The sequence below is a fragment of the Balaenoptera borealis genome (genome assembly GCF_965194805.1).
Source record: "Balaenoptera borealis genome assembly, chromosome: 9".
NCBI lineage: Eukaryota > Metazoa > Chordata > Mammalia > Artiodactyla > Balaenopteridae > Balaenoptera > Balaenoptera borealis.
The window spans coordinates 33546899-33570310 of NC_138873.1; the positions used below are offsets into that span (position 1 = coordinate 33546899).

At 35.7% G+C, this 23412-nt stretch overlaps 1 protein-coding gene across 2 annotated transcripts in view; it reads right to left on the reverse strand.

The window, feature by feature from the left end:
- Positions 1-23412, reverse strand: part of LAMA2 (laminin subunit alpha 2) — a 626305-nt gene that overhangs the window by 342898 nt on the left and 259995 nt on the right. For both annotated transcript variants that reach the window (XM_082406304.1, XM_082406303.1), the window contains exon 5: positions 592-771. In XM_082406304.1, coding sequence (XP_082262430.1) covers positions 592-771 — 180 coding nt within the window. The remainder of the gene's footprint in view (positions 1-591; positions 772-23412) is intronic.

Genomic DNA, 23412 nt, shown 5'->3' on the forward strand with positions numbered 1-23412 from the left:
GCGATGAAGAGTGGTCCCCACTTGCCGCAACTAGAGAAAGCCCTCGCACAGAAACAAAGACCCAACACAGCCATAAATAAATAAATAAATACATAAAAGAACGTGAATTTCTAAAAAAAAATTAAATAAAATAAAGGTTATCAAGATGTCATGTAATGTGTGTGTGTGTGTGTGTGTGTGTGTACTAAGTCATGATATAAAATGTATTTCTTAGTGTGGGTTGCAACCAAAAATGTTTCAAAGCCCATTCCCTTCCTGTAGTAACCCCCCACAAAAGCCAATTATAATAGTAGTATGGATTACCCAAAGTGTCGAAAAACTAACTTAGGTCTCAAAATTAAGATAATGATCTAGGCATTATGATCTCCATTGTACCAAAGAGGAAATTAAAGTTTAGAAATGTTAAAAAGTTTGATAAATGTTACACATCTAATAAGTGGCAGAGCTTAGATTTAAACAAAGGAAGGTCTGTGGAATTTCAAAGTCTTTCACTCCTTCACTGAAAAATATCTTTTAAAACTATTTAACAGACAATTAAAACGATGGGCGCAATATCATTCACAAGTTCCAGTATGATTCATTGTAACTTACTCTTCGTGTGACAATGGGGTCAATTTCTCTTGGGTCTTTGTGAGCAAACATCATCAAATCGGCATTCAAGGTGCGGATCCTCTGAAATCTCAGGCGAATGTAGCGGGCGGAGGTAAATTCTAGCAGTTCAGGAGACGGATCATCAGCACTCGGTCTCCCATTGATCAAAGAGATGTGAATCTACACAATGTGGGAAATCATTTGACAATTAAAGTTACCAAAAATTAAATATCTGGTTTTGTTTAATTTTTCTTAGAAAAATAAAGTTAAGCTCCCTTTCTCCCAGTTAGTCAGGCAGATACAGGTTCATATTTATTTACTGGAATGCAGTGAAGTAATTGAGGAATTTTATGAATGCTTTAGTACATATACATGCAATTTATTTGCTTATATTTCAGGTGTGTTGTATATACTGCAATTACCCATATTTCTCTGTTCCAAGGCAGTGCATCTACTTGACTTTCCTAGGATTTCTATAAATTCTTAAGTCATTCTTTTTCTGAAAATTATTGTGCCCTAACATTATTTAAGACTGTAGTATAGAGTGGGAAACCAGAAAACTTGGTATAAAAAAGTTACAAAACATCAGACAAAAACAAGAAACCATCAGGAGCTTAATTTTTTTTATTCTAAATTGAAAGTATCTAATTATATAGCCTTAAAATATAGAGAGCAAAAATGGACACATTACAAGAAAAACTATACAAATCTCCAAGCACAGTGAGAAATTTCAATAAGCTGGGTTTTTTTTGTTGTTGTTGTTTGTTTTTTAGTAATTGATAGATCAAGAAGGCAAAAAATTTACCAAGGATATAACACATTCTATGAAAAATACACTCTATGAAAATATATTAAAACCTGGACAGGATGGCAATTTTTTCAGGAAAATAATTTAGCACAACTGACATCAGAAGAAATCAAATCTAACCATGCCATTTTCCAGGTAAAAAATGGAGAAATGGTCAAGAAATTACCCTCCAAAGGTAATTTGGAGGCATGAGGCCCACATGTTCTAACAGGGATTTCATGAGAGCAGAGAAGTCTAATGGGGAATAAACCATTTGATAAAATAAGAAGTATTTCTATCACAGATAAAGGACTTATTTTTCTAATGCCTAAAGAACTCCTATAAATCAACAAGAAAAAATACCAACAACACAAAAACAGACAAAAGATGTAAGAGGACTATTCAAAGAAAGGGAAATATAAATGGCTATTAAACTTTTGATAAGATAGTGAACTTCACTCATAACAGAACCATTAATTAAAACCACTCTAAAAACCTTTTCCATTCTTTCAGGTTGTCAGAATCCTAAAATATTGATAATACTCCCTGATGGCAAGACTAAAGAGGTACAGCAATTCTCACATACTTACAGGTGTGAGTGTAAAATGGCACAGGCCCTTATGAAGGTGAATTTAGCAATAACTGTCAAAATTACAAATGCACAGAATATTTTACTTAGAAATTCCACTTCTGGGAAATTACCCTACAGATATAGATAGATAGATAGATAGATAGATAGATAGATAGATAGATAGATAGATATAGATATAGATATATAGATATATATATCACTAATTAACATGTAATTAATGAAATGTAAAACTATATTGAATTCCCACCACATTTTTTGGTAATAGCAGAAGACTGGAAACAATCTAATATCCATCAATGTGAGACTGGTTAAATAAATTATACATCTACACAGTGAATTATATGTACCTTACAAAAGAATAAGGAAACTCTCAATAAAATGATAGGAAGAACTACTTTCACTTTTTTTACTTTGTAAATGCATTATTACCTATGCAATAAATCAAATGAGATTAAAATTGTTAAAGGAATTGAAATTGAGTGGTAAGTTTTGGACTGAACACACACACACACACACACACACACACAGCATGTGCACGCACACACAGGAGGCTAAAGAGCAAAGGAAACCATAAACAAGATGAAAGACAATCCCCAGAATGGGAGAAAATATTTGCAAATGAATCAACAGACAAAGGATTAATCTCCAAAATATAAAAACAGCTTATGCAGCTCAATATTAAAAAATGGGTGGAAGACCTAAATAGACATTTCTCCAAAGAAGACATACAGAAGGCCAAGAGGCACATGAAAAGATGCTCAACATCACTAATTATTAGAGAAATGCAAATCAAAACTACAATGAGGTATCATCTCACACCTGTCAGAACGGCCATCATCAAAAAAAAAAATCTACAAACAATAAATTCTGGAGAGGGTGTGTAGAAAAGGGAATCCTCTTGCACTGTTGGTAGGAATGTAAATTGATACAGCCACTATGGAGAACAGTATGGAGGTTCCTAAAAAAACTAAAAATAGAATTATCATATGACCCAGCTACCCCACTACTGGGCATATACTCAGAGAAAGCCATAATTCAAAAAGAGTCATGTACCACAATGTTCACTGCAGCTCTATTTACCATAGCCAGGTCATGGAAGCAAACTAAATGCCCACTGACAGACAAATGGATAAAGGTGTGGTACATATAATATATACAATGGAATAATAGCCATAAAAAGGAACGAAATTGGATCATTTGTAGAGATGTGGATGGACCTAGAGACTGTCACACAGAGTGAAGTAAGTCGGAAAGAGAAAAATAAATATCGTATATTAATGCATATATGTGGGATCTAGACAAATGGTACAGATGAACCTGTTTGCAAGGCAGAAATACAGACAGAGACATAGAGAACTAATGTATGGACCCCAAGGGGGAAAAGGGGTGTGGGATGAATTGGGAGATTGGGATTGACATATATACACTAATATGTATAAAATACATAACTAATGAGAATCTGCTGTATAGCACAGGAAACTTTACTTCACTTCATTGTACAGTAGAAACTAACACCATACTGTAAAACAACTATACCCGAATTTAAAAAAAGATACAAAATACTATGTATAAAATAAATAAGCTACAAGGATATATTGTACTGCACAGGGGAAATATGGTCATTATTTTGTAAAAACTTTAAATGGAATATAATCTATAAAAATACTGAATCACTACGATGTACCCTTGAAACTAATATAATACTGTAAATCAATTATACTTCAGGAAAAAAATAAATTAAAAAAAAAAAAGGAGAGACCTTCAAGATGACAGAAGAGTAAGACGTGGAGATCACCTTCCTCCCCACAAATACATCAAAAATACATCTACATGTGGAACAACTCCTACAGAACACCTACTGAATGCTGGCAGAAGACCTCAGACTTCCCAAAAGATGTTCCCAGGCTACCTACACGCATAGGCGGGGCCAAATCCAAAGCTGAACCCCAGGAGCTGTGCGAACAAAGAAGAGAAAGGGAAATCTCTCCCAGCAGCCTCAGGAGCAGCAGATTAAATCCCCACGATCAACTGGGTGTACCCTGCATCTCTGGAATACCTGAATAGACAACGAATCATCCAAAAATTGAGGCAGTGGACTTTGGGAGCAACTGTAGACTTGGGGTTTTGCTTTCTGTATCTAATTTGTTTTTGGTTTTCTGTTTATCTTAGTTTAGTATTTAGAGTTTATTTTCACTGGTAGATTTGTTTATTGATTTGGCTGCTCTCTTCCTTCTTTTTTTTTATATAGATATATATATTTTTTTCCTTTTTTTCTTTTGGTGACTGTGTATGTGTATGCTTCTTTGTGTGATTTTGTCTGTACAGCTTTGCTTTTACCATTTGTCTTATTGTTCTGTCTTGTTTTGTTTTTTTGTATAGTTTTTAGTGCTGGTTATCATTGGTGGATTTATTTTTTAGTTTGGTTAGCTCTATTCCTTTCTTTTCTTTTTTTATTACTTTTTAATTTTTTAAATTTTAACAATATTTTTTATTTTATTTTTTTCTTTCTTTCTTTCTCTCTTTCTTTCTTCCTTTTTTTCTCCCTTTTCTTCTGAGCCGTGTGGCTGACAGGGTCTTGCTGCTCTGGCCCGGTGTCAGGCCTGTGCCTCTGAGGTGGGAGAGCCGAGTTCAGGACATTGGTCCACCAGAGACCTCCCGGCTCCATATAATATCAAATGGCAAAAGCTCTCCGAGAGAGCTCCAACTCAGCATGAAGACCCAGCTCCACTCAAAAACCAGCAAGCTACAGTGCTGGACACCCCATGCCAAACAACTAGCAAGACAGGAACACAATCCCACCCATAGCAGAGAGGCTGCCTAGAATCATACTAAGTTCACAGACACCCCAAAACAAACCACGGATGCAGTCCTGCCCACCAGAAAGACAAGATCCAGCCTCATCCACCAGAACACAGGCACCAGTCCCCTCCACCAGGAAGCCTACACAACCGACTGAACCAACCTTAGCCACTGAGGGCAGACACCAAAAACAATGGGAACTACGAACCTGCAGCCTGCGAAAAGGACATCCCAAACATAGTATGTTAAGCAAAATGAGAAGACAGAGAAACACACAGCAGATGAAGGAGCAAGGTAAAAACCCACCAGACCAAACTAATGAAGAGGAAATAGGCAGTCTACTTGAAAAAGAATTCAGAGTAATGACAGTAAACATGATCCAAAATCTTGGAAACAGAATGGAGAAAATACAAGAAACGTTTAACAAGGACATAAAAGAACTAAAGAGCAAACAAACAATGATGAACAACAAAATAAATGAACTTAAAAATTCTCTAGAAGGAAACAATAGCAGAATAACTGAGGCAGAAGGACGGATAAGTGACCTGGAAGATAAAATAGTGGAAATAACTACCACAAAGCAGAATAAAGAAAAAAGAATGAAAAGAATTGAGGACAGTCTCAGAGGCCTCTGGGACAAAATTAAATGCACCAACATTCAAATTATAGGGGTCCCACAAGAAGAAGAGAAAAAGAAAGGGACTGAGAAAATATTTGAAGAGATTATAATTGAAAACTTCCCCAATATGGGAAAGCAAATAGTCAATCAAGTCTAGGAAGTTCAGAGAGTCCCATACAGGATAAATCCAAGGAGAAACACGACAAGACACATATTAATCAAACTATCAAAAATTAAATACAAAGAACAAATATTAAAAGCAGCAAGGGAAAAACAACAAATAACTTACAAGGGAACTCCCATAAGGTTAACAGCTGATTTTTCAGCAGAAACTCTGCAAGCCAGAAAGGAGTGGCAGGACATATTTAGTGATGAAAGGGAAAAACCTACAACCAAGATTACTCTACCCAGCAAGGATCTCATTCAGATTTGACGGAGAAATTAAAACCTTTACAGACAAGCAAAAGCTAAGAGAATTCAGCACCACCAAACCAGCTTTACAACAAATGCTAAAGGAACTTCTCTAGGCAGGAAACCCAAGAGAAGGAAAAGACCTACAATAACATTACCCAAAATGGTAATAGGAACATACATATCGATAACTACCTTAAATGTAAATGGATTAAATGCTCCAACCAGAAGACACAGACTGGCTGAATGGATACAAAAACAAGACCTGTACATATGCTGTCTACAAGAGACCCACTTCAGACATAGGGACACATACAGACTGAAAGTGAGGGGATGGAAAAAGACCTTCCATGCAAATGGAAATCAAAAGAAAGCTGGAGTAGCAATTCTCCCATCAGACAAAATAGACTTTAAAATAAAGACTATTACAAGAGACAAAGAAGGACACTACATAATGATCAAGGGATCAATCCAAGAAGAAGATTTAACAGTTGTAAATATTTATGCACCCAACATAGGAGCACCTCAATACATAAGGCAAATGCTAACAGTCATAAAAGGGGAAATTGATAGTAACATAATCATAGTACAGGACTTTAACACTCCACTTACACCAATGGACAGATCATCCCAAATGAAAATAAATAAGAAAACACAAGATTTAAATGACACTTAAACAAGATGGACTTAATTGATATTTATAGGACATTCTATCAAAAAACAACAGAATACACTTTCTTCTCAAGTGCTCATGGAACTTTCTCCAGGATAGTCCATATCTTGGGTCACAAATCAAGCCTTGGTAAATTTAAGAAAATTGAAATTGTATCACATGTCTTTTCTGACCACAACGCTATGAGACTAGATATCAATTGCAAGAAAAAAACTGTAAAAAATACAAACAGATGGAGGCTAAACAATACGCTACTAAATAACCGAGAGAGCACTGAAGAAATCAAAGAGGAAATCAAAAAATACCTAGAAACAAATGACAATGAAAACATGATGACCCAAAACCTATGGGATGCAGCAGTTCTAACAGGGAAGTTTATAGAAATACAATCCTACCTCAAGACACAAGAAACATCTCAAATAAACAACCTAACCTTACACCTAAAGCAATTAGAGAAAGAAGAAAAAACCCCCAAAGTTAGCAGAAGGAAAGAAATCATAAAGAGCAGATCAAAAATAAATAAAAAAGAAATGAAGGAAACAATAGCAAAGATCAATAAAACTAAAAGCTGGTTCTTTGAGAAGATAAACAAAAATTGATAAACCATTAGCCAGACTCATCAAGAAAAAAAAGGAAAAGACTCAAATCAACAGACTTCTAAATGAAAAAGAAGTAACAATTGACACTGCAGAAATACAAAGGATCATGAGAGATTACTACAAGCAACTATATGTCAATAAAATGGATAACGTGGAAGAAGTGGACAAATTCTTAGAAAAGCACAACATTCCGAGACTGAACCAGGAAGAAATAGAAAATATCAACAGACCAATCACAAGCACTGAAATTGAAACTGTGATTAAAAATCTTCCAACAAACAAAAGCCCAGGACCAGATGGCTTCCCAGGTGAATTCTATCAAACATTCAGAGAAGGGCTAACACCTATCCTTCTCAAACTCTTCCAAAATATAGCAGAGGGAGGAACACTCTCAAACTCATTCTATGAGGCCACCATCACCCTGATACCAAAACCAGACAAAGATGTCGCAAAAAAAGGAAACTACAGGCCAGTATCACTGATGAACATAGATGCAAAAATCCTCAACAAAATTCTAGCAAACAGACTCCAACAGCACATTAAAAGGATCATACACCATGATCAAGTGGGGTTTATCCCAGAAATGCAAGGATTCTTCAATATACACAAATCAATCAATGTGATACACCATATCAACAAATGGAAGGACAGAAACGATATGATCATCTCAATAGATGCAGAAAAAGCTTTCAACAAAATTCAAAACCCATTTATGATAAAAACCCTCCAGAAAGTAGGCATAGAGGGAAATTACCTCATCATAATAAAGGCCATATATGACATACCCACAGCCAACATCGTTCTCAATGGTGAAAAACTGAAACCATTTCCTTTAAGATCATGAACAAGACAAGGTTGCCCACTCTCACCACTAATTATTCAACATAGTTTTGGAAGTTTTAGCCACTGCAATCAGAGAAGAAAAAGAAATAAAAGGAATCCAAATCGGAAAAGAAGTAAAGCTGTCACTGTTTGCAGATGACATGATACTATACATAGAGAATCCTAAAGATGCTACCAGAAAACTACTAGAGCTGATCAATGAATTTGGTAAAGTAGCAGGATACAAAATTAATGCACAGAAATCTCTTGCATTCCTATACACTAATGATGAAAAATCTGAAAGAGAAATTAAGGAAAGACTCCCATTTACCCCTGCAACAAAAAGAAAAAAATACCTAGGAATAAACCTACCTAAGGAGACAAAAGACCTGTGTGCAGAAAACTATAAGACACTGATGAAAGAAATTAAAGATGATACAAACAGATGGAGAGATATATCATGTTCTTGGATTGGAAGAATCAACACTGTGAAAATGACTATACTATCCAAAGCAATCTACAGATTCAATTCAATCCCTACCAATCTACCAATGGCATTTTTCACAGAATTAGAACAAAAAATCTCACAATTTGTATGGAAACACAAAAGAGCCCGAATAGACAAAGCAATCTTGAGAAAGAAAAAGGGAGCTGGAGGAATCAGGCTCCTGGACTTCACACTATACTACAAAGCTACATTAATCAAGACAACATGGCACTGGCACAAAAACAGAAATATAGGTCAATGGAACAGGACAGAAAGCCCAGAGATAAACCCAGGCATATGTCATAACCTTATCTTTGATAAGAGAGGCAAGAATATACAATGGAGAAAAGACAGCCTCTTCAATAAATGGTGCTGGGAAAACTGGACAACTGCATGTAAAAGAATGACATTAGAACACTTCCTAACACCATACACAAAAACAAACTCAAAATGGATTAAAGACCTAAATGTAAGGCCAGACACTATCAAACTCTTAGAGGAAAACATAGGCAGAACACTCTATGACATAAATCATGGCAAGATCCTTTTTGACCCTCCTTCTAGAGAAATGGAAATAAAAACCAAAATAAACAAATGGGACCTAATGAAACTTAAAAGCTTTTGCACAGCAAAGCCATAAAAAGGACGAAAAGACACCCCTCAGAATGGGAGAAAATATATGCAAACGGAGCAACTGACAAAGGATTAATTTCCAAGACATACAAGCAGCTCACGCAGCTCAACATCAAAAAAACAAACAACCCAATCCAAAAATGGGCAGAAGACCTAAATAGACATTTCTCCAAAGAAGATATACAGATTGCCAACAAACACATGAAAGGATGCTCAACGTCACTAACCATTAGAGAAATGCAAATCAAAACTACAATGAGGTATCACCTCACACCAGTCAGAATGGCCATCATCAAAAATTCTACAAACGATAAACGCTGGAGAGGGTGTGGAGAAAAGGGAACCTTCTTGCACTGTTGGTGGGAATGTAATTTGATACAGCCACTATGGAGAACAGTATGGAGGTTTTTTAAAAACCTAAAAATAGAACTACCATAGGACCCAGCAGTTCCATTACTGGGCATATACCCTGAGAAAACCATAATTCAAAAAGAGTCATGTACCACAATGTTCATTGCAGCTCTATTTACAATAGCCAGGACATGGAAGCAACCTAAGTGTCCATTGACAGATAAATGGATAAAGAAGATGTGGCACATATATACAATGGAATATTACTCAGCCATAAAAAGAAACAAAATTTAGTTATTTGTAGTGAGGTGGATGGACCTAGAGACTGTCATACAGAGTGAAGTAAGTCAGAAAGAGAAAAACAAATACAGTATGGAACACCTATATATGGAATCTGAAAAAAAAAAAAGGTGCTGAAAAACCTAGGGGTAGGACAGGAATAAAGATGCAGACGTAAAGAATGGACTTGAGGACACGGGGAGGGGGAAGGGTAAGCTGGGATGAAGTGAGAGAGTGGCATGGACATATATACACTACCAAATGTAAAACAGATAGCTAGTGGGAAGCAGCCACATAGTACAGGGAGATCAGCTCGGTGCTTTGTGACCACCTAGAGGGGTGGGATAGGAAGGGTGGGAGGGAGATACAAGAGGGAGGGGATATGGGGATATATGTCTATGTATAGCTGATTCACTTTGTTATAAAGCAGAAACTAACACACCATTGTAAAGCAATTATCTTCCAATAAAGATGTTAAAAATAAAATAAGAAAAAGAAGAAAGGAGTCCTGTGCTGGGCTGGGAGCTATTAAGGAACACAACAGTCTTTAAGTGCACTGGGAACTGTGACTTGAGGTCACCCACTGGAATTTTCATCCACTTTTGCAAGACAATATATCATTTGTGTTAATTACATTTTTTGACAGGAGAGGCAATATGTGTCTCCATTCCTAACATTCTGCATTTAGATAATCCCTGAGAGAATTTTACAAACTGACTGCCAATAAACTACTGAGTCACTAGAGGAATAAATACAGCAAACTCTGAGATGAGAAACTAATTCTGATGTCACAAAGAATAGACTCAAAATGCCTCATGATAAAAATATGAAATGTCCCAGCTAATTGAACCTACCTTGGATACTTAGTAAAGAATAAATTCACTTAAATCAACTTTTGAGGGTGATAAAATACAAGGTCTCCTAAAATAATAAATCTCCAAATACTGAATATCCTCCCCCTCTGATGTAGAAAATTTTAAGAGTAAGACAGATCTTGTATATTCTACCATTCTGACATCTAGCAGGTGAGCCAGAAATGTCTTTAAAATCAAGTCGTCTCTATTATTTAAGAAGATATCCATTAAACGGTAAAGAATGAATAAATAGATGTATGAAGCAATCAAAATGAATTCCCCTTACAGATTAATTTTGACATCCAAAAATTCACCAATGCCCTTGCATTCATGCTTAAATTTCTGTCTTATCAAGCTCTTACTTGACTGCTCCTAAAAATGCTATTTGAAGGGAGAGAATCAGACCATGTCTAGAATTAAGTTTTCCAAAAATTATTAAGGTTTATTTGGTGTTAATACTATGGTGAACTGTATTTGTGCTGTACATGGAATCACTAAGTGCCTCACTTAAACATACAGGAACTTTAAAAAATGGTACACATGTTCTCATTTACGTTAATAAACCATGATAGCTAAAGAAAGCCTTCAGCAAAGGAACACTTCTCCTCACAGCTTTCGTATTTTCATCAAGCTACTCCGCCAAGAGATCTAGTGAGTATAGTTAGTCCCAAGCTGTTTCTGAGATAGAAAACCAGACAGCTGTTTGGCCATGTTTTGTGCAGCTTATTTCCATCATTTTTTTTTTCCTTTTTAAAAAAACTCTCCTTCAAAATAAATCATAATATTGGATAGGATATTTCCACTGGAACCTCGCTGTGTAATTCCAACTCCACTGGATAGTTTAGCATACTTCCTGATTTCCTGTGGGGTGACAACTGGAGGGTGTCTATCTTCAAAAAGATGAAAAGTATCATTCCTCAAGACCACCACTGTCTTGCCGCGAGGCTGTGGGAAGTCTGTGGCAGTCTAGTGTCTTCTGAAATGATTTCCATTACAGACATGTTTGTGGATACATGTTCATGCTGTCAAAGGAATTTATTCCAACTGAAAATATCAGCCTGATTAACCACTGCTTTTTTAGATTTTAAAATTACACTCTTCTTTGAAATTAGCTTTCACAGATAAAGAGAAAAAAAAAAAAAAAAAAAAACTCATGAGAGATCATCTCTTTTTACAACCAAACGACTAAATCAATATTACACTCTACACATCCAAATAAATTATTTTTATTAGTGTAAGGGTACTATATAAATCATGTTTCCCTTGCAGATGGATAAGATTTGAGGGCCTCTATGGCATTTTTACTTTGATAATTAGAATATAATTTAAAGACGTTTTATGCAGCAAATAATCAAAAGTCTAGTATGGATAATGGCCCCTTATTATTATGTTTTTCTATTTATATTACTACATCTGCTTTAGATTACTGGAAAAGCTATATTCCTAACAGCCTCCCCAATGATAGAAGTTTATTGAGTGTATGGATGGGATGGATGGGGGAAGGATGAATGATTAAGGATCATTAATAAGGATAAGAAAGTTTGAAATGAGTAGTGGAAGTGGATGGAGTTGACAACTTGACGAACATTTTAAAATCCCTTTTATCAATCTCTAAGTGTGTCAATGAAATTGGTATAACAATTTGAAAGTAAGGTGACACCAGGAGATAGAACAATAATTTTCATATGTGTAGGATGAGATCAGCTATCTACAGGTGTGGTCAAAGAGCATGTATGTAAATGAATGGTTGAGACTTGTGGAACCTCTTAAATCTAATCATGATTAATGTGATATTAATTCAGAGAGGGAGAATAAGATCACAACGATAACTTTGAAAAATGAACCTAATCACTTGTATTTTACCCAGCATGGGAAAAAAAAAAAGAAAGAAAGCATACGTTTGGAGAAAGGGGGTGATCTGTATGAAGCTTAGGAAAATGTGACAGTGCAACAATTTGCCACTGTGTTTCTAGCACAGCGCAAACAAAGGCTCTGACTCTGGCTCTGGGTGGTCAACAGGAGCCTCTAAATGATCAATTTTCAGTCTCCACCATACTTGATCTATTAACAGCATTTGAAACAATTGATTACTCCATTGATTTCCAGGACACCACACTGTCTTTGTTTGCCTCCAGCTACCCATTCCCAATCTCCCTCTCTACTTATTACCTTCTCTCCTCCCTGATTTTCTAATATTGGAGTACCATGGTGCCCAGTCCTTGGCCTTGTCTTCTGTTCTATCCATGCTCACTTAGCGATCCCACCAAAGCTCACAGATTTAAATACCATCTATATTGACGCCTCCCACACTTATATCTCCAGGCTTGATCTCTCCTAAGGTCCACATGCAGAATCCAACTGCCTTCTTGATCCATTTATGTGACTGTCTAATAGGTACCTCAAACTTATATCTCAAACTGAGTTCCCTTTCTTCATCCCCAGTGTTCCCAATCTCATTAAATAATTTTATCCTTTCAATTACCCAGGACCAACAACTTGGAGTCATGCTTGCCTGCTTTTGTTTTCCTTCTTCCTACATCCAATTTTTCTGCAAATCTTGTTGGCTTTACCTTCAAAATATATCCAGCATCCAAACACTTCTCACCACCTCTACTAAAACCATCTTGGTCCAAGAGCTTTCATCATCTTGCACCTGTGCACTGCAATAAGGATCTGAACAGGTCTTCCTGCTACTACTCTCACCTCGTTAGGGTCTATTTGCAACATAGCAGCTGTTTTTTTGTTTTTGTTTTTTAAGTTTTTAGTAAATGTTTCCATCAATTTATTCTCTGTATTCCTTAAAAACAAAAATTATAACTTTAATATTAATAATTTAAAATATTATGGACCAAAGAAAGCCAACTCTCACTCATGCTGCAAGTTGGTCGGTGTTTTCTTTACTTCTGTTCGCCAGATGATCTCCAATAATTTCTGCCAAGAGATTCCTCTTCAATAGGTTACACGCAAGAGGTAAAAGCTGGCCATCAACTTTATGAAAATAGTGTAAACCATAGCAAAAGAGGTCCAGTCCCATCTCAAACCCCATACCATAATCACATTCAGCATTAGAAAACTATACAAAAGTCATTATTTCCTGAAGGTGAGCAAAAGCTTTTATTCTATCCTCATAATTTGGTGCCTCAAAAACTGGCTTGCAAATTTTGTCAAGGATAGCATGTTTCAGGGAGCTCTCTAAATATTCCGTGAAAAATATAACTCTGGTCATGTCATGCTTTTCCTTAAGACCTTCCAATGCTTCTCTATTGCACTACCAATAAAAGCCAAAATTTTTACAATGAATTATGTGATCCTATACTATCTGCAATGTCACCGCCCCACTCCTACCCCTTAATACTGTCAAAGGAGAAAACAATGACTTTTTGGAGTTCTTTTCCTACTTTCTCCCTCATCCACACTGCTCCAGCCAGGCTGCCATCTTTGTTTGGGCATGTGAGATAGGATCTTACCTCAAGGCTTTTAAACTTGGGATCCCTTGCCTGGAATGTTATTCTCCCAGATATTACAATGCTCACTTTCTCATTTCTTTCAAACCTTGCTTAGACGAGGTCTTCTCAGTGAGTCCTTCCATGACTATCTAATTACAGTGAGAACTTCATCCTGGCACTCACAATTTCCTCTATTTGCTTCATTTTTCTCCACAGTACTTTTCTTCTAACATACCATGAATATGATTTATTTGCTTTGTTGATTATTCCTCTCCACTCTCTAGAACCTAAGTCCCAAGGGTTCAGGGATTTTTTAAATCTTTTTTGTTAACTGACATAATCCCCAGAACACAGGATAATATCTAAAAATAACGGAGTGCTAAGTAAAAATTTTTGAATAAAGAAATTTATGTAAATGCTAAATATTTAGCATATTCAACTAGCTTCCTACCTGTAAAGCAATTTCATAGAATAATTAATCAGATTTTTCTGTTATTATATGAGTAAATCTTTGAGTATGGTATTTCCACAGAATGAAATTAAAGTCAGTAATCCTTCATATCACTTTCTACCCAAGCATTTTGGGTTAAGTTGATTTACAGAAAATTAGGCATTAACAGCTTTGATCCACAATTTCCTTATATCTAGGTCTCCTACATTTGTTAATATTAGTTAAACATTAGTTAACTTTAAGTTTCATTTTGACAGGCTATTTTCAGCTGATAAGGACATAGAAATGTCATAAGACATTGTGTTTCAACTTAAGAACTATTCAACTTAATTTCAACAGGAGAAAAGTGGACCTTACCCATGGGTTAGTTCCTTCAATCATATTCTGACTATTTCATAATCCAACCAATAAATTGGATGCGCTATTAGTCACACAAGAGTTCATGAAAACACAATAGAGTATATTTAAATTATAGAGTATATTCCTTAAACACTATGGGCATGCAATAACTATCGATAAAGTTAATTAACAATTACGGAGTACCTTGCTTCCACAAGAAAAGTTTTTATTAAATGTATTATCATCTTTATGGATTGTCATTAGTTTTATTATATGTAACTGAATAATTATTGAAAAATAACTTTTCTTACCTTATCAGAAAAGTTTAACTGCAGCTTTTAAAACCTTTCCAAATCAATGCAATATTTTTAAAGTCTTAAAAATATGAAAATACATGAATATATGAAAATTAGTTCATGGGTAATAAAAATACACTTGATAAATAATAAAACTTACCTAATATGTCATTTATAATACAAGTTAATAAAATATTTAAACATTTCAGACTAGAGATTTCCCTATCAAGAAACTTTAGGTTCTTAATGAGAAAGTGGGGTATTATAAAATGAATCTTTTTCTAGTCCATTATTTCCAGTTATATCAGGCACAGTTTATTGAAGTCCTCTTTTCATTTTCCTTTTCCTCACATTTGGTTATTTCCTCCAACTAATGACTGTTGTTTTATGATTATTTTTATTAATTCAAATACTGTTCATTTGTACATCCAGAAAATGAAATACTCTGAGGGCTTAAAACACATGCTTACAAAGCTTTATCTCTAGATCACCTCTTCATGCTTCAATATTTCTCATTCATTCATTTAGTCAGTCAGTCTCTCATTCATTCAAAAATATTTATTGGATGCTTACTACATTCCAGGTCACTGAATCATTTTCACTTTCACTTCTGTGTCATGATCTATCTCACCTTTGGGCCTTTTGTCAAACATGTTTTATGTCTCCCTACTGCTCCCATTAGCACAGATATGCTTTATACCTTTCAGGTCTCAGCTAAGATGTCAATTCCTTCCTTCCATGAACACTTCCATGTCCTGTCTAGGAGCTCTTCCTATGAATTCTCTGAGCTCCACTGTGATCACTGCCTATTTACTTGCTTGTATCTGCTACTAGACTGTAAGCTCAATGAGAGTAGGAACTTTGTCTTATTTACAATATAGTCTTAGTGATTAATACAGTGAGTAGCATAGAGTAGATTCAATAATTATTTGTTGAATGAGTAAATCATTAACAGTGCCCAAATATTATAGACCGTGATAGAATTTCCAATGAATTAACTCTTTCTTCATTCACAATTTTTGAATTGTGTATGTCATTTACGTTTTGACTTTGTATGTATTTCACCTATATTTTTAATTGCATTTATTGGATGTACATCAAGAATTTTAGCATAAATTTTATTTGCCATAATTCAATAAATCTCACTAGAGGTGTAATAATTCAAGTACCTAAAAAACATTACAGGAGGATTCCTGTAGCCCCAACATTTGGATAAATCATCCAAAAATTATTTAAGTCACTAATAGAGCCATTTTTGAATATAAAAGTAATACAATATACTTGTATATCCTTAGGTGCCTCAGTATTCCTACTTAACAGAACTGGAAAGATTTTCTTTTCATGCAGAGTGTAGTGTACTGAATTATCTTGGAAGGTCCTTAATAAACATCACACTATCATCAGAAGTTTATAAGCCCAACCAAAACAACTACTATACTTCCATGGTTGATGACTACTGTGCTGCTGGAAAAGTAATATTTTAACATATAAAATGTCAAAGACTGTGAATGACATTAACTTCCTTAACAAATCTATTCCAAGAATATAAGGAAATGTCAGCTTAATGAACTATTTAACAAATATGACTGTATCACTGACACCTGTACCCTGAGCTTAGTCTTAACAGGTCTTTCAGACTCCTGTAAGATATCTCCTTTCTGACACCTACTTGGCTCCAATTGCCCCTGAAACTTAGATTGCTTTCCTCCTGTTCTTTAGAATTACAATTCTTGACTTTGTTATTCCTGGATGAAAGCTTTTCCTTCCATGAAATATTTACACAGATTCATCACTGCCAAAGCAATGGTCATTAATAAACTGCAGTAGAATAAGAAAATCAGTTTTCTTCAATGAGTATCTGTCATCTTATGTTTTTATTTTTCTCCTCTCTTAGTGAAACTAGTTAAAATATTGTGCTCCAAAGGTTGCATAGCTTCTCTCTTGGTCAAAGGAGAGAACCTCTCTCTCTCTCTCTGTCTCTAACTCTCCATATCAGAGTTATTCAGAGTTATTTATTTTTTTGTATGAATACCAGATTTCATGTGGCAGTGCTTTCTAAATCCTATGGAATTAACATACAGAAAGGCTAAGTGGTTTGGAAAGATTAAAAATAGAAGCAAAGTCTTAGCTGCTTTAGGAGTTCCAATTTTCTCAAAGTTTCAAAATTGATATGGTCCTTCTTTCAAAAAGCTTCTGTTGGTGTTCTTGCTTTGTAAAAGTCAAAGCAATCCAGCAAAGCATTTAATTCTAAGCCCTTTGATCTTAGATTAGTTTCATCTGAAACATGTCCAGATGAGTGACATGTAATCCATCATAATTGAATAGAAGAGCCCACTGGTCATGATGTATGAAAGAAACAATGACAATTAAGTTCCTGAAATTTTCAAAAAAAGGAAATAATTACTAAATGTAAATATCTTTTTTTCCCTCAAAAAGGACCTTGACACATGACCTCATTTTACAGCTATCTAAAAATTTATAATTATTTTCAAATAATAATTTTTAAAAGTACTCCAAGTTCTGAATTTTTCATTTACCATTTGTGTTTTTCTTCCTCCCATTAAAGTATACAATATTTGCATGGATAAAAGAAGGGTTGTCAAAATAGGTTTTCTCAATCTCTTTTGGGAGTGTATCATTTACATTTTATCAAATGCAGGTGTCATTACTAAATCTTTGTGCTGTCCAGCTAAGACTATATAGGGATATAGATATCATCTGAAATTCACAGCAAGAAAAGAATCTAAGAGGAGTCGCTTCAGAGCAGACCATGAGGGAAAAATCACCAGAAGAAAAATTATTTCAACTCTCCTCAAACATTTACATTGCTCCAAATTTTGTTCTGGGTGTGTCTCAACCAAAGATAGATTAAGAGAATAAATCATTAGTTACCTATTCCAACCTCATAGCTATTTTAGAAATTTCTCTGCAATATACAGGAACTTACTCATAAAAACAATAGTGATTATGATTCCGTACTTACTGGATACCAGACATTCTTGCATATAATCTGTATGTACTAATTCAAATAGTATTAACTCACTTAATGCTTACAACCACCTCATGAAATTGGTGCAATTATTATCTCCTTTTTTAAGAAGAGAAAATAGACGTTGAAATTTTAACAAGGATGGCTAAGTTCATATAGCCAAGATGTGTTCTGATTCTAGTCTGACTTCTTTGGCTGAGTTCCTCAGCTCACCATTTCACTACCTCAAAGAATAGGGGTTTAGTAAGCATTTGTTGAGTGAATAATAGCTGGTCATCTAGGCTCTATTTGAAGACTTCTAGCAACATTAAGCTCACCACTGGTGAGACAATCTTCTCCATACACGCTCTCCATTATTTATTTGCCTTACTTCCATTCCAAACCTGTCTGTGACTGACACCAGTATTTTAACTTCATTTTCTCTCTATTATCCTGCTCTTGCTCCTCTGGAATTATCTAGCTTGTTCAATTTCCCCACCTCTTGGCTTTTCTTCATGAATTTGTGTCAGGTTTATCCCACTAGTTTTATCTGTTCTAGACTTCCTTGGGTAAACTGTTTACCATGCCCCAGGTCACCACTCAGGACCCACCCCCAGGTCAGATGGTGTCCAGGCCTCCTGCAAAGGGGCAAGAATGAAGTATATTAAAGCACAGAGGATCACCAAGGCAAGGGATAGCCGCAGACCTCATCAGCATCTCCTGGCATTGATCCATATCAGTAGAGAACCTCCTGGTAAATGGAAGCAAAGCTCTACATTAATTAAAATCAGAACCAGAACCTGTCCAAGAATCGAAGGCTAAAGCACCAATCGTTCTGAAAAGAACCAACCCCTAAGGTCTTACTAACATCATAATAAATGAAATTAGTTATGACAGGTTTAGTACTTAAGCATTTTAGTAAGTGAAAACCACACGCTGGCATGCAAAAAATTAATTTAAACTTTATGGCAAATTCTACTAAGTAGGAAGTACTAAAATCTCAAGTTATAGAGAGAAGGGGAAAATAATGTGCTAATACCAAAAATAAATATCTGTGAAACTAACATGTTCTTCCTTATGTGGAGAGCTGTTAGAGACAGTTCCGAATAGAAAAAAAGCAACTGAGGGTACAATGACCTACATTAGTAGGATAGAACAATCAGTACACTTGAAGGACATTTAATAACAACACAAAGGAAAACTTAAGCAACATTTTCCTGTTTTGTTTTCAGTCCCTGTGTGGGAACACTTGTTTAAAATTAAAATAAAATCTTGGAGCAAGAGGTCTAAATACAGTGCCAGATCCTGTGTCATTCGATTGGAACAAAACCTAGATGTGTACTAGAAAAAGAAATGCAGTCTCTCATTCTCATTCTCTGACTCAAGAGTTCCTCAGAGAGAAGGGTGTGTGTGTGTGTGTGTGTGTGTGTGTGTGCGCGTGCATGCTGCAAGTATTTAAATGAAAGCTGTAAAAACACATTAATTTGATTTTTCTCATTTATATAGAATAGCGTTTGGGGATGGTCATTGGCAATCTCAACTAATTTAACATTCAGAAAGGTTCAACTTAAAACGACATGTCAGAGATTTTAAATGATCAAGACATACTAATATATACTTAGAGAGGGGTCTGAACATAGCACAAGGTCCTCAAGATTGAGCATGCCCTCTAGGCTTGGTGTATTTCCGATATCCCTGACCTATGTGTGTGCAAGCTGACTGCCGCGTCCCCCACCCTCTGATATGTGTCCCCCGACCGCCCTCTTGCACCAATACAAGGACAGGCTCATTCTTTGAATGTTCCCTTCTTTTGCCACCTTTCTCTCTCTTCTTTTTTTGCTTTCACATTATTAATTTTTTGGTGTCTTCTTCATATCTTTGCTTATTCTCCACTCACCTCTTATGGTTTTTATTCTTGCCCTGCTTCATTTTATTTCATCTTTAGAGTGAAACTGTCCATCCACAGTTGATCAAGTTTCTATGCTTTCAAGTGAAAACATGTGTTCAATTACTTTAAATATGGCCTCTAGCCTAGCTTTGTACGAAGAAACTACAGGTTTTACCTCTTTAATCCTAAGATTTTTCATTGCGCAGAGTAAAAAAATTAATAAAATAAGTTGGTTTTTTGTGGAACAAAATTTTATACTTAGATAACTGAGGGCTTTTTATTTCAGTGGGCTTGTAAATCTGAGTACCAATGAGTCTGTATGTAAGACTAAAAAGTGTTTGTACATATATGCTTTTCTAATTTGGGCTAATACCATTTCTGGTGCTTTGTATGATAGTATGTGTGGATGTGTGTTGTGTGTGTTCAGATAGTTAATGACAGTTGAAGACCATATATGTTGAAGCAGACTGCCTGGGATCAAAGTCTGGCTCTGCCACTTACTACTTGTGTGAATTTAGGCAACTGACTTAATATCTCTGTGCCTCAGTTTCCTCTGTAAAAGGCAAGTAATAATAATAATAACTACTTATTATGCTGCTGCTAGATTAAAAAAGATAATTCATGCAACCTGAATAGAAAATGCTTGGCATACAGGAAAAACTATTAAGTGTTAATTGTTGTTACTCTTGAAAGAGTAAGAAAAATAACACAAACAGTTGTGTGTCTCTTTGCTAAGCAGAATATGCTGCCCTCTTTACCTACCAGCAACCTGGACAGCCTCAGAACAATGGAAGCAGTAGTGACAAAGTTCCCACCCACAATGGAGAGGTGAATCTGGAAATACTAAGAATGTTGGACTTTAACAGGAGATTATGTGTCAAGAAGAAAGAGCAGGACCTCTTCCTGCATTTGGCCTCCTTGTTCATATCCAATTTCACACAAGCAATTAAGAGAAAGAATGATCAGAGGACTTTCTAGCTCAAACACCCTCCAGCTCCATGCTGGGACTGTTGCTTTGGGGATGGCTTATATTCCCACCCCCTGACATGACAACCTTTGGGCCTGAGGACAGAGTAGGAGACCAAGTGCCAACACAAGGACTGCAGGAAGAGGAGGCTGTAGAATTACCAACATCTGGGCAGTAGTTTGTGAGAAGAGAAAGATGAAAAGGGAAAGGATATGTCACAGGAAGGGACTCTCTATAAATGTGCAGTCATACTTAAAATTTCGTTGGGAGTCACCAGGTTTGCAACACAGCACTGTGATGTGCACAGATGACTAGATATCATTTGAAAATATCAAGGTTTTAAGGAAGTTTTTCATTTAAGAGGTTAGGTGTTAATTTTACATGCTTTATTGAACAACAAGAACAAATACGATCCATGTCAACAGTAGCCTAAGTGCAGGTTCTTACCATTATTCTGTACAGAACTGGATCATAATCATTTATTTACTAGGTTTATAAGATGTTGGCTACTCGCACCCCTGACATCTGTACAGCACCAACAGATCTCTAGTCCCTTCAAAGAAACAGAATGCACCAAGGGACCTCTCCTCCCACACAAACAGAAGATGAAGTTTTCTGTAGATTCACCAAGTACACAGTGTTCTTGTTCCCTTGCTGGACTCATACTAATAACTGACCACAGGAAGCCACAGGGCCGTGCCCTCAAAGAAGCTCAAATACAGCTCGTGTTGCGGTTAGCTGGCGGGGGTGGGGGTGTGCTGAAATTCAGGGTCTCATTTTCTGCAGGAACCCATGCAGAATAGCGAATATTCAGAAACATTCAAACTTGAGAAAAATGAATAAAGGGCTGCTTCGAGGTCACTGATCATTATCCTGTTATTTGTTTAAAGTGGATTTTGTTTTGCAACACTCCCTTTTCTCTCTCCTCTGACAAACATGGTGTGAATGAAAGGTAAAGGGAATAAAAAATTTAATCAATCATCTAGGGGCCAGGGCTGAATTGCTTTCTGTTACACATTTGCTGCCAAGTTCACAGAATCAAGTTTGTTTTCAATTATTTGTAATACGCTTTCCTAGAAGAATTTATAATAGGCTGTTTAGGCACTGCCCCCCTTTCTATTAATGAGAAAAATACAACTGTTCCTCCTTAGCAAAAAAGAAAAGGAGTTAAATTAAGAAAATTGTTATGAATGTCACTGTTGGGCTTAAGAATTTTTTGTTTGTTTCTCCAATGAGAAATGGCAACCAGACTGTTTCATTTCTTTTTTCCTCTATGTTTATTTCCAAAATAAAAAGCTACCATTAATCTTTTCTCAGATAGTTTATAATAATGATACCTATAAAATATTAAAAATAAGCATATGTCATGATTATCTATTGATATGTTGCTTTTGTAGTTCTAACAGCTGTGAACTTCATTTCTTGAAATAAAAGTACACTGTAAGTCCAGTGAATATTCACTGACCAGAATGCAATGCTTCCAGTCTCTCCATTTCCAAAATTACCTTTTCTCTCTCATCACAGACTTCCCTGTATCTTTTCTCTAGGCCTCCCATATCCTGACACTATCAGCATCCCTGCCATCTTCTGTCTGATCAAGTGCTTATTAAAGACATAGACTCATTAATAGGAGATGTCATTCCTTATTAGTTGCCTAGGTATGGCAGTCTTTTGAGAGACACAAGTAAGAATCTCTGAAATCCTATTTATAGGCATCCCCATTGGGCTGATTACCTATGTGGAAAGATGAAGTACAGACTTTTCCTATCCCAGTCATCTCACTCCATTGCCCAGGCCCAGGGACCACAATGGCCATGCTCCAAAGCCCACCTTTATTCACAATGCACTAGAGCTGGTTTTGAAAAAATATGGGGCCTATGACTGCATTAGTATGGACTGAGGTTTGTTTGTAGATTTTTCTGAAAATCTGATCAATATTCATTCCCTTCTTGCCTGATAATCTACCTTCTTTTCTGTTTCTCTTTCTTCTCTGTCATAATTAAGCTCTTTCACTGGTTTATCTCATGACCTTTCCATCCTCCAGTAATTGACTTTAGGAGAAATAGTCCTTCCTCTTAACTGCTGCATCTATACCCCAGCTTCTTTGAAGTCCCTTTACTGGGTCTCAAAAGTATGTCATATTTTAAATAAAATTGAACTAATTTTCAATTTTAATTTACCACCTTGTTTTTACCTGAATCTCTTCCTGCACAATTATAAATCCCTATTTTCCTACCAGTAGTATACTTAAGAAATGATGGCACTGACAAAGAGAAAGGAAAACATTCTCTTATAAATATCATTATCAATTTATACAATGTCTACAGAAGTGTACATATACCACCAGCAATACCATTTCTTCTTCAAATTAAAATACAATATGTATGTAGGTCAACAAACTAGTGAATAATTTTAAAATAAGTATTCCAGAGTTCATACATTCAAATGAATGCTGCTCTTTCCAAATACCTATTTTGGAGTGTTCTATTTACAACAATAGTGCCTTCTCCTTAATCATTTTAATAGTCCTTGTGTTTTTCTTTAATCCTGAAGTTTTTCT